We start from the raw sequence: 19,859 nt of genomic DNA, 5'->3' as shown, positions 1-19,859 counted from the left end.
TGTTTGTGCCCCTCCTTATTTGCTTGATTAGATTTACCCACTTTACCTAAAACTGACAAATGAATTAATTTTCTAAGAAAATATAATTTGCTGAAACTGACTCCGGAAAATAGAGCTATCTTAACAGTCAACTTTCATAGAAGGAACAGAGAACTATCTTGAAGTAAACTCTAGAAAATTATTGACTGCAGACGATTTCACACAGGAATTCTAGCAAACTATTAAAGAACATGTTATTCCAATGCTATTTAAACTGTTACAGGGAAGATGTAAAGCTTCCAGCTTGTCTTTATAACATTGCACTTGCAGTGTGCATCTACAGACTAGTATTGCTTGAGATTATTGATGCAGAATTCCTAAATAATTTTATCTTTCTCATCCTCAAAGCAAGCCTCATACTTAATGAACACATACTAGAAGTATTCCCTTTAAGTTAGGAGTAAGACAGGAATTTCCACTGTCACCGCTGTTTTATCAAAATATGACATACCCAAAATGATTGATAAATTAAATCACATTAAAGTTTTTTTAATACTGCTTAATCAAAATTAGGATGAAGCCAGATGACCGAATACTTGTGTCCCATATCATGAAAGGACTAATTATTGCTAAAATACAGAGACCTTTCTATAAGTCAGTGAAAAAAGTGATCAACACCACAATAGAAAATTGAGCAAAGGTAAAGAACAGACTATTCATAGAAAGGAAATAAAATTGAAACAAGTATAAAGCTACTCACTGTCGTTTATAAGAGAGATACAAATTAAAACTATACTTGTTAAGACCTCATTCTCAGTTATCAAAACTAACACATGAGCCTGCCTTCACTGTTCGTGTTGTTACTGGGAATGTAAACTGTAAACTTCTATAGAGGGCAGTTTTGGAAAATCACACACGGACAGCCCTTTGATCTGGCAGTTTCTTTAGAGTCTGTCCTGGTAAGATTGAGAGTATGCAAAATGTGCAAGATTAGGCATTAGAATCTTGGTTCTTAAAGCAAAAAATTGAAAATAACCTGAATATCCATTAATATGGGATCATAATAGACCATAATGTAATGCTATGCAGCTAATAGATAAATGGATGAATTGGTGGATAAATAGATTGATAAGTAAATAAGGAGACACAACATCTCTGATAGAACAAGTAATATAAAAGCACAGTTTAGAAGTGTATTACCACTTGTATATAGGAAATGGGAGGCACAGAACACAGTAATACTTGTTTGTGTGGTTCCTAGAATATTTCTGGAAAGGTACACAAAGAACTGGTAACACCGGATGCCTTTGGGACAGGGTAGCTAGAAGCCAGGACTCTCTTGTGTCTTTTATATACTGACGCTTCCAAAATTAAACTTCCATAAAGCAGTTATGCATGTTGAATTCTTGGCATGTAAATTATCTGTGTATTATTTGTGATCATTGATTACAACCAGATGCAATCAATTTTATTACTATTTGGGGTCAGAAGTTCTAGAAATACTTCCATGGCTATTTTAAAATTGAATCCTTTTGTTTCAGGATCTCCAGCAGAACTGTCTCCTACTACTCTTTCCCCTGTTAATCATAGTTTGGGTAAGTTGCAGATACTTTTCCCTACTGTGTTTATATTATATTACTTATTTAATTAAGTGTCTTTTCTTGTAATTATTTTCCATATCTATGAGAAAGAGATCTCAGTGAATAATCCAATGATTGTTCTAATTAGTGCTTTTTTGACACTGATGATGCGCCTCAGTATTACTAAAGCTCTTTTCTCCTGGCACATATGAATGTAGAAATTAATCATTTTATTCATGGAAATCATATTCTTTATTCATGGAAAATTTATGGCCTACATGGCTAGATTTTTAAGGTTATGTTCATTTTATGAAACATTTAAAAATAGTAATTGCAATTATTAATTGCTATAATAACAATTATTACTATGAAGTGTGTATAAATATACATGTATATATCATTATCACAAATATGTGCATGTGATGTGGGAGATGTGTGTGTGTGTGTACACTTGTGTCTATACCTTCTGTAGTTTATTCTTGGCCTTTATTTTAACCTGCTATTTCACAGTTTCTCTTCAGTTTCTACACATTCAGAATTTATACAGAATTGTCATTTTTTTCATGATATTCCTTATAATGCATTTTAATCAAAATTATAGAACTTAAATACATGTGATCCTCATTTTCCTCTGGAATATGTGGATTCTTTTGATTAATATTCTATTTCTACTTGCATACTATATGTTTTATAACTTTCTGTTTCTTGTGTATGTGGTTTTTTTCTGTTTTTGTAACTAGGGTAGCTCAGTGAGAATCTCATGTTAAAACAGACAAATATCAAAAATATGTTAATTTTGTATCCTATTACGCAGAATCTTTTTTCTTGTGGCTTTTGACTCATTAATCCTTGCATCAACTTTATTCCACTTTATCCTGCCCCAAGTTACCTTTATAATGCAAACTGATTGACTTTACCTGTGGTGCAACTGAGGGAAAACTGCTAGTAGAACAAGTGATCCACCGTAAAGGCTAAAAATGATGTTGGGAGGTTTGGATGACTTAACGAGATGGGGGAAATTTGAGAAATTGGAAATCTGGTATGATCTTTGGAATCTGGAGCTGGTGATGTAGACGTGAAGTCTGTTTCCTGGGCTGTTGCCAGTGTTGGCTGGCACAGAACATGTAAAGATGACGATATTCAATCTATTCTTGGCTTGGCTTGCATTGTTCACACAACATTTCTTACTTTTATGGGTTTGGTTTTTTTCCCCTCCCAGATTTGCAGCCAGTTACTTACTCAGAACCTGCATTTTGGTGTTCAATAGCATATTATGAATTAAACCAGAGGGTTGGAGAGACCTTCCATGCATCACAGCCCTCACTCACTGTAGACGGTTTCACAGATCCATCAAATTCAGAGAGGTTCTGCCTAGGTTTACTCTCCAATGTCAACAGAAATGCTACAGTAGAAATGACAAGAAGACATATAGGTATGTTTTTTTTTTTTTCCTTGTGTGAAAAACCAATGACATATACTCATAATGTGAGCACTTTGTGGTTTACCACATCAAGAGATTGTGTACAAAAAAGCCTGCCTTCTCTGTCAGCTTAAGTGCAGTCACGTTTAAGTGCACAGCTCCGCAACTTTTAATAGATCCTGGTGATCCTTCCATCTGCAGACTTTCATCTTTGGCTTCTCTTTATCTGGCACCGTCAGTACTGGGAAGTCCTTCAATAAATACATGTTGAAATAACTTTACTTTGCTGAGTCTCTACCAGTCATAAAATTGTCATGTTCAGATGTTAGGGTTGTAATTTTAACAAGTCATGAATTTTTCTTCAGTTTGTTTATATCTCCTAGTTTTTCCCTCCTTTCAGTGACTTCATATACTAAATCAAATCTGCACACCATAAATCTGAGGCAAGATCTCTAAAACAAAGATCTACCATTTAATATAGTTCAAAAATAATTCAGAGGATCCCAAAATATGGTGGTCCCAGACACCCTTTGAGCAGGTTTGTGAGATGAAAGCTATTTTCCTAATGGTACTAAGGTGCCGTTGGCCATTTTCACTCTCGTTCTCATGACTGTGCAGGGAAGTGTTCCAGAGGCTACAAGGCTTGCAGTTTTGCAAGCAATTAAATGTAGACTCTGAAGAGAATTCTGCTCTCTTCTCTTAAGCCAAAAATGAAGGAGATTTGCAAAAAATATAAAACATTGCTACTCTTCTCACTAATTCTTTTCTTGCTTTGGAAAATGGTTATTTTTCATGAACTTGTTTATGTTAGTGTTTAGTGGGATTATTATTTTTAGTTGCAAATGAATTAATTTTTTTTGAATCTCAGTTTTACATGTAATATGGTAAGTTTCCATAGATGTAATCCATATAAACAACAACTCCTTGGAATCTTGAGGATTTTTTTGACAAGGAGGTAAAAAAAATTAGTTTGAGTGCCACTAATATACCTGGACATAGTTCTCATCACCTTAAAGTAACTTTTTAATAATAGTTTGCTTCTGTTTCCATTTAATTAACCATCATCTCCTATGAGAAATCATGCTGATCACAGAGTGAGGGTGTTACTGCAAAGTATTGGTGACTTCAGAAGTCTGTTGGCTTTGCGTGGAATTTCTCAAATCTTGCTTGACATGTAAACTTTATATTATCTTGTTAAGGTATTCAGGTGTCTTGTAGGTGAGAGAGGCCTCTGAATATCCACCCCATTTTAACTAAAGTAGTTCTGATTTTTCTGTGTTTTAATTAGGGTTCTGCATAAAAATTTAGCAAAGTTTACCCTGCCTTATTTACTTCTACAAAATTTTAGATTGCTGTAATTGTTGCATCATCTTTCTTCTGATTTCTGGTTTATTGGGTGATTTTGATCAGAGAATATAGCCTGAAAAATCTCTACTTTTTGGACTTAATGTTTTCCTGATGGTGAAGTGTATGACTCTTTTTTAAAATAAATATTCTGAAGTCATAAGAGAACAGGGCACCAGGTACTATATTTATTTATGTATTAAATCTGTCTTATTGGTTGTTCTATTAATTTTCTTTTGCTGTGTAATATATTACCACACACTTACCAGCCAGAAACTGCACAAATTTATTGTCACAGTGTCTGTGGGTTAGGAGTCTCCTCAGGGCCTCACAAGGGGAGGTCAGGGTGTCAGCTGGGCTGTGTTCTCATCTGGGGCTTGAGGTCCTCTTCCAAGCTCACAGGTGATTGCAGAGTTCACTTCTTTGAAGTTGTAGCACTGAGATCCTCATTTCCTGCAGACTGTCAGCTGAGGCTGCTTTCAGCGACTAGAAGCCTCCTGCATTCCTTGCCGCATGGCCCCCTCCATCTTCACAGTCAGCAATGGAGATGCTGTTGTGTGGAATTCCTCTCATTCAACACTTTGAATCACTTTTACCAGAGCCGGCCCCATCCTTTTTAAGGCCTGTCACTTAAGTCAGCCCCACCAAAGATTGTCTTTGTAGCTTGCAATCAGTTGATTTGAGACCTTAATTACACCTGAAAAGTCTGTTTTAGTATTTGATTGAGTAATTGAGATGATGTTTGCACAACATGGGTGAGAATCTTAGGTGCTGTCTTAGAATTCTGCTTTTCACAATTTTTAAAAAATTTTTGTATCTAATATTTTAAGTATAATTTATGTCAAATTTTTATGTCTCTAATATAACTTACCTGTCAAAGAGGTATATTAAAATATCCCAATATAATTTTTTCTTAATTCTGTTTGTATAAATAGGGATCTGGTAGCCACCATAATGTATTGTGTTAAAGGGGGAAAATGACTAACCTTTTGATAATTTTTATTACCTTTTTTCTTAACTTCAATGGGATCTTTTAGGAAATACTGTTTATGATAATGAAGGCATACTTATTCAAACATTAGTTAACTTCTGATTAACTCAATTTCTTTTACTTATTTAAAAATAATGTGTAATTTGTATGAAATTCTTTATTTTGCTATCCATGCACTTTTCTACATTGTTTAAGTACTTTTAATGAGCATATATTATCTTTACAAATCAATGAAGTCATTGTTAAAAAAATACTTGGGAAAATATATAGTGTGGTATGTTTCGAAGTTAGATTTCAGAAAAGCATAGCTATGGACTATGGGAAGGGTCATCAAAACGCTTTGTATCATTTTTGTATTCCTCTAGGAAGATTCTTCCATAGTCATGCTAAAATAGTAAATGTTGTAAAACTAATCCCGTACGTATTTTGTTTTAGGAAGAGGAGTGCGCTTATATTACATAGGTGGGGAAGTTTTTGCTGAGTGCCTAAGTGATAGTGCAATCTTTGTGCAGAGCCCCAATTGTAATCAGAGATACGGCTGGCACCCTGCAACAGTGTGCAAAATTCCACCAGGTACGGATACAACAACGTAAATACACTTCTCTCAACTGGCTGAGTTTTTCTAGTTGCTATTAACTTTAGGAATTAGATCATATTCTGTTATCTATAGCCCTTTTATATTATAGTGATTTTCTTTTTCACACAATTTTGTTTTACTCTTTTCAATCATAGGCTGCAATTTGAAGATCTTCAACAACCAGGAATTTGCTGCTCTTCTGGCTCAGTCTGTTAATCAGGGTTTTGAAGCCGTATATCAGCTAACTAGAATGTGCACCATAAGAATGAGTTTTGTGAAAGGGTGGGGAGCAGAATACCGGTATGAAATAACATATTCAGTTCTTAAATTTCCACAGTGTAATTGTTTTTTCTCCATTCTTTTTGTCCTCTGGGGTTCACATACATTTCTTTTCATCGAGGTTTACAGAGTCAGCAGATCTTTATGTAAAATAACAAAAGAAAGCGGGTGGCCTCTAGATTCAAAACTGTTGCAAAGTCCTGTGCTGGCATTGTAGACATAGACCTAAAACGTGTACGGACAAGCCCTGTAACAGAATGCAGTGTTAAATACCATAAATGGCGTACCTGAAGGGTTAGGTCAGTTCATGGAAGGAGAGATGGTTCACGGGGGCTGGGGGAGGTAGAGACCGCACAGGATCTAGGTTCTGAAAGATGCGTCGGATTTCAGTAGTCGTAGGTTTGAGGGGCTGGGAAATGATGATGCTGGCAATAGAATGCTGTTCAGTTTGACAGTATAAAAAATAAAGAATAAGGCTGGACAAATAAGTTGAGACAACTTATTTGTATAACGTTAAAAGGTAGAACTTTATTCAGTAATAGAAGGGGATACTTGTTAAGTGAAGGGGTTACTGTGCTGTGTTTTAAGTGCAGTATCTCATACCTTTCAACATGGCTAAGAATTACTGTTTCTGTTTTTATCCTTTCTTTATAAGGTTGCAATCTCTGTAGGTAAAAAATGGTCCAAACTAATACTTACTTGGAAATCGGCTCAAAAAGATTTGATAATTTGCCCAAGGACACATTCTAAGTGGTAGAGACAGGACTTGAGGAAAGCTCTCCTTGACTCTTAGCCTCTTCTCTAAGGATAGTAGTAGCAGTTACGTAGTTGAGTTTTACAAAACCTGATCTGTCATCGGGATATGATAGATTAGGTTATTGCTAAATTAAACGATTGGATTCCACATCAAAGAAAGGGAAGATTTCATCAGCATATTGCAGAATGGAAGTATAAGTAAAATACAAAATCTTTCTCTAATTCATATTACTTACTCTCTGAATGCCTGCTTAAGAAGATATGCACATAGTAACAGTATTCCTGTTTCATCCAGCAGTTTGGGCCCCTCTTCAGAATTTATTTCATTTCATTTGAATTTGACTCCCTGTCTTAAACCAGGTTTGTGAGGTATATGACTTTTGAGATGGTGAGACTTGAGATCTGCTGGTTAAATACTTTTATAAAAGTATGTTATGTGTTACATACTTACATCCTAGAATGAAGACTATTGTCACTATTTTGCCCAAGTTACATTAGTAGAAGAATCCATTTTTTGACTTTGCTGTAGTTCTCTTTTGTTTTAATCATTTCCTTTTTGAGATGTGATAACTTTAAAGAATGCTGAGTTTCTTTTTTCCTTTGGACTTGAGTTGATATTAAAATTGGATTCAAATAGTACTATCTGATAACAGTTTATTAGGTCAGACTTTTTTTTCCTTCAAAAGATTCGAATGTTGCAGAACATGGTAGAAATTCAGTGAAATTAAATGCGAACTGCGTAGGTCAGAATTCCATGTATATCTATGGGTCTCTTGTTAAGACCAGTTTTGATTGGCAGAGAGAGATACTGCCCTTTATTCACTGTGAACTCTGCTGTTCTTTAACCCAAAGATAATTTAAAATCTATAATTATGAGAGAGAGTAATATACAGTATGTTTTCATGGGTAATGGGGTCAGGTACCGCTACTTTGGATAACAGAGTAGTTTCCTTTAACATTTATAGATCAGAATAACTCAGATACCCATACATCTGTGAACTATGGAACCTTTATCCTTAATGACACTGGAGCTGAGGAGGTAGGTCTGATGGTTGGGTTCTAAAACTATTATTCAATTTCTTTAGTGCCACCTGGATTGTCAGCATAAAAATCAGGAAATGTAGTAAGCAGGAAATAATAGATGTATAAAGAATTCGTAGTTAATTGAGAAATATGTCTCAGTTACGTGCACTAGTACTGAAATGAGTAAACGGGTAGGGGGACAGATCATGTGTGTCTCAGACCCTGAGACAAGGGTTTGCATGCAGGGGGTTTATTTCAGAAATAGAGGGAATGCTAGTAAGGAAGGAGGAAGTAGGCATGGGAGGTAGGGGAGGGAAGGCAGCCAGTACCATTCTTAAGCCATCACGATAGTGGGTGGGACACTAGAGCTATTCCCTTAGGAAAACAGTAAAGAACACACTGAACTATCCCGCCCAGAGGAAAAAGGAAACCTAGCATTTAAATGCCAATTCCTGTGTCATTGGTTGAAGGCTGTTCCTAGGGACGTTAATTTCCTGGCACTGTTAGTCTGCTATGTATGCGGACAGAACAGAGAAGTTCTCAGGCACAGAAATGCAGATACCTACAGTTGGAGGTTGGCTAGAGAACACTTAAAAATCTGAAGGGTATAGTGGGGCACTGACACCTTCTGCTACTGAAAATTATATTGAGTTTTAAATTATATTGAGCATGTGTCACTTGAAAGTGGACGGTTGCTATTGGCCTTTTCTCATCTTTGAAATGCTGTCATGTTGAAGAAACGAGCAAGAAACAAGACTTACTGACTTGCTGTATATAATAAATAAGACAAAACTAAAATCAGTATGTAGAAGTGACAGGATGTCATTGAACAGCTTGTGACCCCCAGAGGGTAGCTCATTTTGTTGACGTACTGGAGGTGTCTCCTGTTAAAACCCTGCGTGGTGCTGCTAAAAGGGGTGCTGTTTGTTGGCTGTGCCAGGGAGAGTTGAGCTCCAGCTCTTCACATTCTGTGATACACTTGGGTCAGGGTTCTGTTTTGTTTTGATACACTTTAAATTTGAACCGTGTTCCATTTAGACCTCATTTGCTATTTGACGCTCTTCTGTTCTGTGGATGATGAGTAAGTGGGGTGACTCTATATAATCCGGATAGTGCTGGTTTGTGTCTTCTGCGCTGGCAGTGATTATAGTGACTACATTCTCTCTTAAAGGTGTTCCATTTTGGATTGTAAATAATGTTACCAGACTAATTTTAATTTGAGGGGGAAAGAATGTTTTTATAAATCTCTTTAAAAGAAAATAATTCATCAGAAGTACTCTGTTAGACTTTGAGGATTGAACAGTTTTCAAAATAACAGATACCTAAATTTGGTACTTGTTCAGAAGGTTCTAGGTTTTAGTATATACAGCTTTTTATCTGAATTTCTTACGTAGTCTTGTTATTCTTTTAACTTCATGATTATTTTCTTGCATTCTTTTAAACAGAAGGCAGACGGTAACAAGTACTCCTTGCTGGATTGAACTTCATCTGAATGGACCTCTACAATGGTTGGACAAAGTATTAACTCAGATGGGCTCCCCTTCAGTGCGTTGCTCAAGCATGTCGTAAAGCCTCGTCACCGATCAAGTCCCATCAAAAGACTTAATGTACCAACTCTTCTGTCATAGTGTTTGTGTGTGGTCCCCATGGACTGTTTACTATCCAAAAATTCAAGACAGAAAACAGCACTTGAGGTCTCATCAATTAAAGCACCTTGTGGAATCAGTTTCCTATGTTCGAATATTAGATGGGAAAATTAGTGTCTAGAAGTATCCTCCCATAAAGGAGGAAGAGAAGATTTTAAAGACTTGCTGATGTCTTGTTGGGCATAAAACCGAGTGTCCCAAAGGTTTATTAATAACAGCAGTAGTTATGTGTACAGGTAATGTATCATGACCCAGTATCAGTGTTGTGCTGTTTATATACATTTTTAGTTTGCATAAGTTAGGTGTGTGCGTGCTGCTTCTTGACTTAGGCAAGCCTTTATAAAGTTACAGTACCTAATCTGTTATTCCCACTTCTTCGTTATTTTTGTGTGTCTTTTTTTAATATATAATATATATCAAGATTTTCAAATTATCATTTAGAAGCAGATTTCCCTTGTAGAAAAACTACTTTTTCTGCCTTTTACCAAAAATAAACTGTTGGGGGAAGAAAAGTGGATTAACGTTCGAAATCGTTGACCTTAATGTGTTCAGTGGGTCTTAAATATTCATTCTTTTTGTGTTTGTTTACTTACTGCTAAATCTGATTATAGGGAAACCTTGTGGAAAATCTTTCCAAACCTCTTCTCCTTTTCCACTTTTGTCCTGATACCAAAACAGCGTAGCCTGACATCCAGCACCAATATTGGGTGCACTGAAACTGCCGGCGCCAGTAACTCTGGGGTGCAGGGAGGATTCACATGGACTGAGTCCCTTTGTCTTACACCAGATTTCAGTTTCAACAGATAATAGACTTGTGTAACCTAGCAGCCTTTTGATTTATCTCTACACCTCATACAGAATGCACAGGTGGCAGTATAATTATTTTCAGGGATAAACTACAATTATTTCAATATGTTTATCCCGTTTAAAAACTCAATCTATAGATATAGAAACCTCTTTTAAAAGATACTTTAAAATATTTCAGTAGCAGACCTAGTGCTCTTTGGGTTGAGTTTCATTGGATTTAGTTTTACCAGATTGTATTATGAAATGGACCTTTTGTAAATGTAATTGCTTCTGCAGAATATCTAGAAAAAGTACTGCTGAGGTCTGATCAGCAGATAAAAGGCCATCTGTTTTTAAGGTATGTTGTATTAAATTTATAAAATCTGTGTTATTTTACGTAATTATGAATTTCAAATTTTAAAAACTGGGGGAGAAACAGTTAAGCAAGTTTTTTATAATTATAATTAATTATGATTACCTACAGTCTGAGTCGTTCTTAACTACTCCGAATATGTGGTGACTGTTAGAACCACTCATGCTTTACACCCTGCAGTGACAGGAGATTTCAGAATCTCTGTTAGAAGTCCGTTCTGCAGCAGATAATCCGTATGTCTGTTGTTAACTCATTGCAGTTTAAACATTTCTTGTTTGCATCTCAATAGAAATGGAAAATAACCACTCCTGGTTCCCTTCTAGTACGTTTTCATATTTTTGAAGACAGATTATCTTTGGTACTTGTTTTTTTGAAGACATACTCACCTGTCTCTACAGGTGTTATTGTCAATATTTTCAGCATTTGGTTTTTTATTAGATGTTCCCCGTTTCCCTGTATGTGTGTGTGCATATATGTGTTCATGTAAACTTGATGCAGTAATTTTTTATTCATTCAGCAAATATTTATTGTTCACCTGTTATGTGTGCCAGGCAGTTTCTTGGCCTTTGGGTGAAGGTGAGTAAGACGGATACGATCCCTGCCTTTGCTGAGACAGCAGTTTCTATGACGCTTAATGAGCTTATTTGTCTATGAAGGAGATGAACAGGGTACTGTGACGGAGCACAGCAGAGGGAAGGCGGCTTCTCCAAGGTAGTGATGCTTGAGCCAACACTTGATGTGAGAGAGGAGCAAGCCGTGTGGAGAGCCAGGGAAAACAGGGATTCCTGGCATGCAGAATGGCACCAAATGCAAAGGCTCATTTTAAAGGAAACTCATTATTGGGTATTAATGCTTTATACAGAAACCTCTACACAGATCCAAACTTGAGGACCAGATCAGCTCTACAGTTTATAGTAGTTGAAGGTGGCCTTAATTTGTGATAGACTGCTTCATGCGTCATTCTTACTAACACTCCTTCCTCAAGCCCTTACTGTAAAAAGTTTGCACCAAGTCAGTACCTGTTAATTTTACAACCATTTCTTTAATTCTGCCTTGGGCAAATTTTCAGCATTGTAGGGACTAGCTGCTTGCTTCCAGATGTCCTGCTGCCCGCTAATTACTGCTTCTACAGCCCATCTTGTGGGCAGAGTAAATGTCTTAGGTGTTACCACCGTCAGACCTGTTGGAAATAACCAGTGGGGGCTCTGCCCTTTGGAAGTGTTTACTCGAGAACTTGCAGTGATGTTGGGGAACAGGTCTGGGGATAGAGAACAGCTTCAGAAGTGGTGGGAGGTCTTGGCAGTTACTCCTGCGTTGATAGGTTGTGAAGCTGTGCCATCTCTAACATTTCAGAGGCAGAACACATCACTGCGGCTACGGTGGGATTCTTCTGTGCAGTATGAAACTGGCACTGAACTCTTTGGAAACACCTATTGTGTTGAGCAGTTAGACCTGTTGAGCAGTTGACTTCGTGGTGGTTACATTTGCATGAATATGTTTCATGATCTTATTTGCTTTTTAATGAGGTGCTGTTTTTGCATCCTATTCTGTCCACTGTGGCCTAATTTTGGCTGATTGTTATTTTCCTTTATAGAGTTTGTTTTCATTCTTTTCCGTGATAGGATCTCTGGCCTAGAATTTTGCCTTTATTTAAATTAGCAGCATCATTTAGAAAATCTTGTACACAGTGGGGGTAATTTCCTCAGTTTAACAACATGAGAACTGAGTGATGGTGTTTTCTAGCCCATTTCTAAGATGAAGGGTGGTTTTCACAGTGGATTACGTACACCTTAGGGCTGTTTTAGGGAATTGTAGTTCCCACTGTCTGGTCTAACCAGGGTGAGCTTCATATTTATTCTGTATTGGAGTTCCACATAGATTACTTTTTTTAAAAAGTTTTATTGCTTAAAAAAAAGTTTGACTTTCCTGGCTAGGTTTGAACTACTCTAGTTAGAATGCTAATTATACATCATGATACATATTCATTCAGTAAGCATTTATTGATGCCTGTCCCTTCCCCAGCCAGTGTGATAGATGTTGAGTAATAGAAATGTGACTGGGATTTGGTACTGACCCGCAAGCTGTCTTTTGGGGGTTAACTTTCTCTCTCAGGACCTACCACTTTGCCAGAAGGAAATCTGCCCAATTTTTCTTGAAAGCTAGATATTCTTATTTTGTACTTTTACTCTTATTCTGTATTCTGAGTATGTATTTGCAAATTGTTAATATCTACTTTTATTTAACCTTAAATCATACCTAGTTTCGCTTGATTCACCTACCTTTTAAACATTGCCAGATTTTCTCCTTTGTTCACTTTATTTGTGCCTTTATTGTCAGTTTCATCAAGACTAAGATTTTGAAGGTGAAAAACAATCAGTCTAGTTTCTTGCTAGTTAGTTGAAATCAAATAAAAGAGTATATATACCCAGTTGGTTTCTCTACCTCTTCCAAAAGCTGTCCAAATATACCTTTAACATCTTTCTCTTTTTTTAAATAACTAAATACTTTGAGCATTTATTCAATAATCAGCACCCTTCTGGTGTGGTTGATGGTGGGATATAATGTAACATAAGACAATCCTCACTGTACTTAAAATCTGTCTTTATGTATGGTCTTTGCTATCATAGCTAAACATTCGTTTCAGTTTGCCACCCCCTCCACCGTTCCCCGTGTCTCTTTAGATAACTAAGTAGTCTGTGGACATAAGCAACCGTGATCTTTTCTCTTACTCTGATGCAACACATTGGTGTTTAGACATAACAAATCATTGCTCATTTTCTTTCCTTCATGAGCCTTACTTTACTAAATCCATTATGCTCATCAGCTGAATTTTATTCTTCCTCTCCTTGACAGCATGTATCCCTAGTGGTTTTGCTGGTTGCCCTCTTCCTTGCCAGCCATGTTTTATCTGCATACATCAGTGTTTCTCTCCTTTGAACTTTTACTAAAGACCAAAAAGGACGGTGCTGTTCGTGCCCAGGGTCCTACTTTCCTCATCGTGAAGGTCGATGTTATTTAGATTGGTCAATCACTTAAATCTTACAAATGACTCAGATTCTCTTCAGTTAAAATGTCTTTGTGATGATCAAATAGATAAACCATCAGGTTCTGTTTTAAATTATATTTAGGGTTATGAACTTTTCTGGCAATTGCAGCCAGTGATTTCCCCATAATATTCACCCCGTTTCCACATTGGAGCCTATTGGATTGTTGTATTTAGTACAATCAAGAGTAGTAATGATAATGTGTGATGTCTAGAGGTTGTCAGAATACTATTGAGTTCCTTTTCTGTCTTCCTTTTCAAGTTTTCATAAATATTTTGTCTGTTCAGACTACCTTTTGTGTATGCAACTGAGGGACAAATTATCTCTTGGAGTGGAATTCCTGTGTTTGGAGCCTCAACCAGGAAAGGTGAGCTACACTCGGCATTGATAGCCTCGTGATAGCTTTTATGATAAGAACTTGTCTAATGTGTTCACAGAATTTGAGTAGGACCTGTTTTACCTTGCATATTATAGCTAACTTTATATATAGCATAATTGCCTTAAATCTTTTTAGTAGGGAATATATAATGTGTATGTATGGATTTATATATACATATACACTCATAGAAAAATCTTAACACTAGGGGGTTATTTATCTGCATACATTTTAATAGTGTTCAATGATTCTGTTGTTTATATCTCAAGATCTCAGTAAAAGATTAATTTGCTTGCGGACATTTTCCTTTCTTGGGCAGCCCTTCAGAGTAAATTTTTTATTCTGCCGGAGTCCTAATTTGGTGGTTCAGTTAGTATGCCATTTTTAAGCAGCTTGACAATTAAGAGTCATAACTGGAATTCACTAACATCAAAAAAAAGAAAGCTCTGGAAGGTGTACTGACTTAAGGTTAACTTAAAAAAAATAATAATGTTAGAGTGTGTGACCCCCACCCTTGCTGTTTCCTCCTGGCATAAGATTGCTGCTTAAGATACCCTGGGAAGTACCACTACCAAGGCAGTTTGCCCTGTATTTAAGGATAGCCTGAAGATGGTTCAGACATGACTTTCTCAGCTGTGCTCAGCAGAAATGGATTTTCAGAGTTCTTTGGGCCACTTCTGATTCACAGAGGATCTGACCAGAGTGTATTAGCCTGTTGCCTTCAGTGTCAGTTGGTTTGCTGCCATGAGATCCATAATAGACCCAGAATTTCCCTGTTGGTTGAGATGTGTAAGGGCCCTTTGTAATAATGCTGGGAGTGAGGATTCATTAACTCCACATAAAGCAATTTTAGATTTTTCTGCAACTAAATTTCCCCCAAAATGATGTCTTCCCACCCTCTCTAAAAAAATAAAGCAAAGCAAAAACCCCACAAACTCTTAGCTTTTCCAGAATTTCCAGTTTGCTCTTTCGGATGGAGGGTAAGGAATTTACTTCTCCTTTCTAATTAAGGATGATAATTTATTGAATCATGAAATCCATAATATATTGATTTAAAGATAAAAGTGAAGTTTTAGAATTCCAAAATTCCTGAACTATTATATACTTTTCATCTCGCAGTCTACTGTTCTTACTCCCTGTGGCTTTAAAGTTTTTGGCTATTTTACAATGTTACTCACTATAGATAACTTGCTCTATTTCTTGTTCTGTATGAAGTCCTACCCTTTACAGTGCTGTAGCATAAAGTTGGTTCCCAGCATTTGTCTATAGGAATAGAAGTCTTACTGAAGTCTCTTTCCTTCCAAAGAGGTTTTCCTTTATCAATAAGTTCCTAAGAAAATATGTTACCTGTTTCTCACTCTCTATTCACATTCTTGAATTGTTCAAATAGGTGGGAAATGGTGAAAAAGATTAGGGTCTTTTTCTGATGAATGTAATGTACCTGCTTTAAGAATGTAGTCATTTGTTGGTTTTATGTAACTGATATACACACAGGTTAATTTAAATTTACATCACAAGAAATAATCGTCAAACACATAGCAAGTAGGTAACATGCATGGATTTTACCTTTTATTTTTTAAAGCCCTATTTTTTGCCAAAATGTAGAACCCAAAATGGTTGTTTCTTAGATCAACTTTACCTCAGGCTTTGTTTTTGCTTTTTTGGCCCTGGCCTCTAAGGCGTAGATATTTATGTCTTTTTATTACTGATAATGAAACTGTGACACTAACCATTTCTATACAAGAGGACAAAACAAGAAAAATGAAAGATTAAGATGAAAGCAGTTGTGCAGTTGTTGAGCTAGATCACAGCACTGTAGGCAAAATAAAAATGTTCATATCAGAGGGGTTTTTTTTGTTGTTGTTGTTTTTTTTTTGCCATCTTTTCCCAAGGCCAGACCTTCTGGTAGAGCACAGTTAAAAGTAACATAATTCTACGCCTTTGTAATCTGAGGGAAATATCTCTAGTTGGCAGTCTTCTTTTTAATATATGAAGCAAGAATGTGGGAAATAGTTGGCGGTGTTTTCAGCTAAAAAATAAAAAAAGATAAGAAAAGATATAAAACTGGATTACTCATTTAGCTCTGAAAATCTCAAAAAGATACTATATGGACAAAACCAGAAGAATCTACTGAAGATTTGTCTAAAAACAGGTTTCAAGGATGAACTTTTATATACTGCTCACTAATTTGCTTAAGGACTGCCAACTATTCTTAAAATCGACACTGTTAAATAAGGTACTTATGGACTTCTAAGCACTAGGTATTAGCCAGTGTCCTAAAAATATTTCTGAGCTGATTCCCTCATAAGTAGCCCTGTGCCCTTGAAAATTTTTACCCTTCCTGTAGCGAAGCTAAGGTAGGAGTGAGTAGTGTTCTTAGGGGGACAGGCTGCCCTGATGTGCCTCGGACTGAGTCCCCTGCGTGCAGGATGTTCAGAGCTAATCCCAGCAAGGCCCCGGGTGTTCTGATTTACCCTCACCTTAATGGTTGTGACAGTTGCAGTTAAATTCAGCTGCCCTATGGCTGTCACCATTCCTGATACTTGGATATGTGTCCTCCAATCACTGATTACTGTGGATGGAATGTGAGATTTTATAGCAAATAATAGCTAATGGCACCAGTGTTACAGTGAGACTAACACTTAGTGATCTAGGGAAGGTAACTGGGAGCCTAATGAAACAGAAGAGGCCACTAGATAGCAAAATTCTTCAGAACCTGTGTGTATTCGTAAGCACAGATCATGTCTTAATGGGGTTAAATTTAACCTGAAATTTAAATTTTCATGGTTTAAATTTTAAAACTGAACAGCGTTGTGGATTTCTTCTCTCTTGAGGGAAAAATCTGGCTTTTGATGCTCTATTCTCTACTACATTCCCCAGACTATCCTGCCCAAGAAGCCAGAATGTGGTATTACTATGTTTCTTCTCAGTGAATGTCATGTTGAGATTACTAAATGCATCAGCCAATGGCGGGTGAAGGAACTGAGTGTGCTGACCCAAACCGAGCAGTGCCCTCAGTTCTGACAGCCTCCTACCCCTCAGGTGCTCTAACCAGCTACAACAGCAGCCACGGGAGGTGAGACTTCTCTCAGACGGCATTAATTTTGTAATGCAATATGATGGATGCAGAGTCTGTTACTGTTCCCCTGTGGTAGTCCTCAGAGACCGCATCCTCTGTGCACTGTGATGTAGATGGTAGATGTGTTCTTTGTAAGCTTTAATTCTATGATTGTCGAAATATGTGGTTCCATTTAAAAAAAAAATTAAACAATGAGCTGAGGCTTTATGTCAGCTGGTTTTCAAGTTAAGATTGTGAAATACTGATTTCCTTCCCTCCACCCACACCAAATATTTTAGTCTATTTAAAGTACAAAAGAAAAAAAAAAAGAAATAGTTCTACTTAAGAAAACATCGCTTAAATGTCCTGTGATTTCTGGTCAATTTTTATATATATTTGTGTGTGTCTGTATGTGCTCTCACTTTTTACCTTGTTTGCTCTGCCTGTGTTAACAGTACTTTCACCATTGAAAAGGTGAACATTTTTCCTAGCATTAAAAAAAAAAGCCATTTGAGTTGTTTACCATGTTATTATGAGACTAATTTTTAATTGTTTTCATTGATTTTGATTTAAACTGATCTTTTAGAGGGGATTATATTTTGCTGACCACACCCTAAATTATACAGAAACGAAAAAATTTATTGTGTGTATTTCACATAATGGAATTACAATATTAAGAGTGTATCCTTTTACTTTTTAAGCTTGGTGTTACATAAAAAGTTTATCCCACTCCCCTGGCACACAGATATGCACTGCTTAATATACACACCCAACACCTCACAGTGCTAGTAAGTTAGGCGTTTTAGTTTATTTCAGAGCTTGCCTATGCCAAAATAATGATCTAATACGTACAATCTATGCTATAAACAACAGACTAGAAGGTGGAAGTCACATTTACTCTCAAGATGTACTCTTAGCAAAAAAAACAAAAGCTATTTTTTGAAAGACTCCACTGAAAAACATTATATAAGATGTAATTTGTTTTCTCATTGTCCTGAAATAATTGAAAAACAAACTTTTTAGATCAACCAGACTTTGTGCCTTACGAGACCTCACTTCCTAGGATGTATCAGTACTTCTCTGGTTAGCAGACTGCTTCCTCCAAACCATTTAAAACACACGTGCTGTAGGATGCAACAAACAGGACCTCAAAAGCTAAAATACAGAAGCACACTCAGCACTGAACAGCCCAGGGACTGGCATAATCTCATTAACAATTTTGTATCGGTAGAAAACCTTCTTAAATCCTACGTAAATTGCTACACCACAACTATAAACAATCTAAAAGGAGCCTTCCAACATTGAACTACATCACTTCAGTTGACAGATGACTAGAAGAGATCCTTCTCCATTGTCACTTCACCTTGGGCACATTCCTGCTGTTGGCAACCCTGGTTATCTGCACCGGGGGACTTTTATAACAACCCTGGTGTCCATAATTGTCCATATTCATCATGGGGCTGAAGAGTAGGAGAGAAGTATTGTTTGTATGTTTGGGTTTTCTCCCCACTTGCCAAGTCCTTTTTTTTTCTTGCTTCAAAATAGATTGATATTAATAGGCACCCTTCTCACACTAGGGCTTTCAAACGAATGTCTCCAGTGCACTTGTTTCAGGCACCAGGTGTGTCCAGGAACTAGGGTGAAGATGGTTCATCTGCTGCTCAAGAATATATTTGCACCAAGCAGTTACCCAGCTTCCTTTTTAACACTCATCTTTTTCATTAAAATAATGTAAGATGAGCCCAACCTAAAAATCAAAAGTTTGCAAATGCAGGAATCCAAAAAAAAAAAAGTCAAAGTTATACGTAAAAGCTATCTTCTGCTACCATGAATAGATACGGAAATACTTGTAGAATTGGTTTAAGTGATGCTAGTTTGCAGATAGACGTCACAATTGTGTTCTTAAAATCAACCACATTAACTGCAGGCAAGAACACTGAATCAGGTTATGGGTAACAAGTACTGTGATAAGCCAACAACAGACTGAAGCGTGATCTTTAGGAAGATACGCAGGATATGTTACTGTGCTCCAGTCCAAGCTACATGACCTTACTGTTTGTTACAGAGTAAATGGAGTTTATGGATTTGCCATAATTTTTACAATTATCAATTGTTGGCTTCCTCTGCACCTACCTTAACTCTATGTGGCAATAAGTTTGCTTAAAAAGTTTAAGAAGTGGTTTAGGAAAGAGATGAGATCACAGAGGAAGGAGAAGTTGCTTCTGAACAATGTGGTGCAAGACAAGGAAGGACAAAATACCATTTAAGCACAGTGTTCAAGGATGCATTGAATTTGGGTAGGTGGAGAGGACTTTTGAAGCCAGTCAAAATGAGATCTTGAAATAACTCTTGGCTTGTGGCTCTGAATGTGTGTGAAAGCTGGACAACATTGCTGAGCTGCTGTGTATGGTGAGCAGAAGACTGACAACCAGAAGCTACGTAGATGCGACTGTGAACCCCACATCTAACAACAGAACCTAGATTGCTGGGGGTAAAAGCCACAGATAGCTCTACACCTGGGGTTTCTGCGTAGAGGTTGCACTACTGAGCTGGCAGGCGGGGGCCAAGGACCTGAGAATGCCAGTCATGATGCCAGCCGAGGATGGGGTGCTTGTCTGGGGTGGCAG

General features: G+C 36.9%; 1 protein-coding gene across 3 annotated transcripts in view; it reads left to right on the top strand.

The window, feature by feature from the left end:
* Positions 1 to 17,754, top strand: part of SMAD2 (SMAD family member 2) — a 72,359-nt gene extending 54,605 nt beyond the window's left edge. For all 3 annotated transcript variants that reach the window (XM_074355381.1, XM_074355382.1, XM_074355380.1), the window contains exons 7-11: positions 1,521 to 1,574; positions 2,779 to 2,991; positions 5,750 to 5,887; positions 6,047 to 6,191; positions 9,395 to 17,754. In XM_074355381.1, coding sequence (XP_074211482.1) covers positions 1,521 to 1,574; positions 2,779 to 2,991; positions 5,750 to 5,887; positions 6,047 to 6,191; positions 9,395 to 9,518 — 674 coding nt within the window. In that variant the 3' untranslated portion in view covers positions 9,519 to 17,754. The remainder of the gene's footprint in view (positions 1 to 1,520; positions 1,575 to 2,778; positions 2,992 to 5,749; positions 5,888 to 6,046; positions 6,192 to 9,394) is intronic.
* Positions 17,755 to 19,859: the final 2,105 nt, after the last annotated feature.

This window comes from Camelus bactrianus, chromosome 30 (genome assembly GCF_048773025.1).
Source record: "Camelus bactrianus isolate YW-2024 breed Bactrian camel chromosome 30, ASM4877302v1, whole genome shotgun sequence".
NCBI lineage: Eukaryota > Metazoa > Chordata > Mammalia > Artiodactyla > Camelidae > Camelus > Camelus bactrianus.
This window is presented reverse-complemented; position numbering and strand designations above follow the sequence as displayed.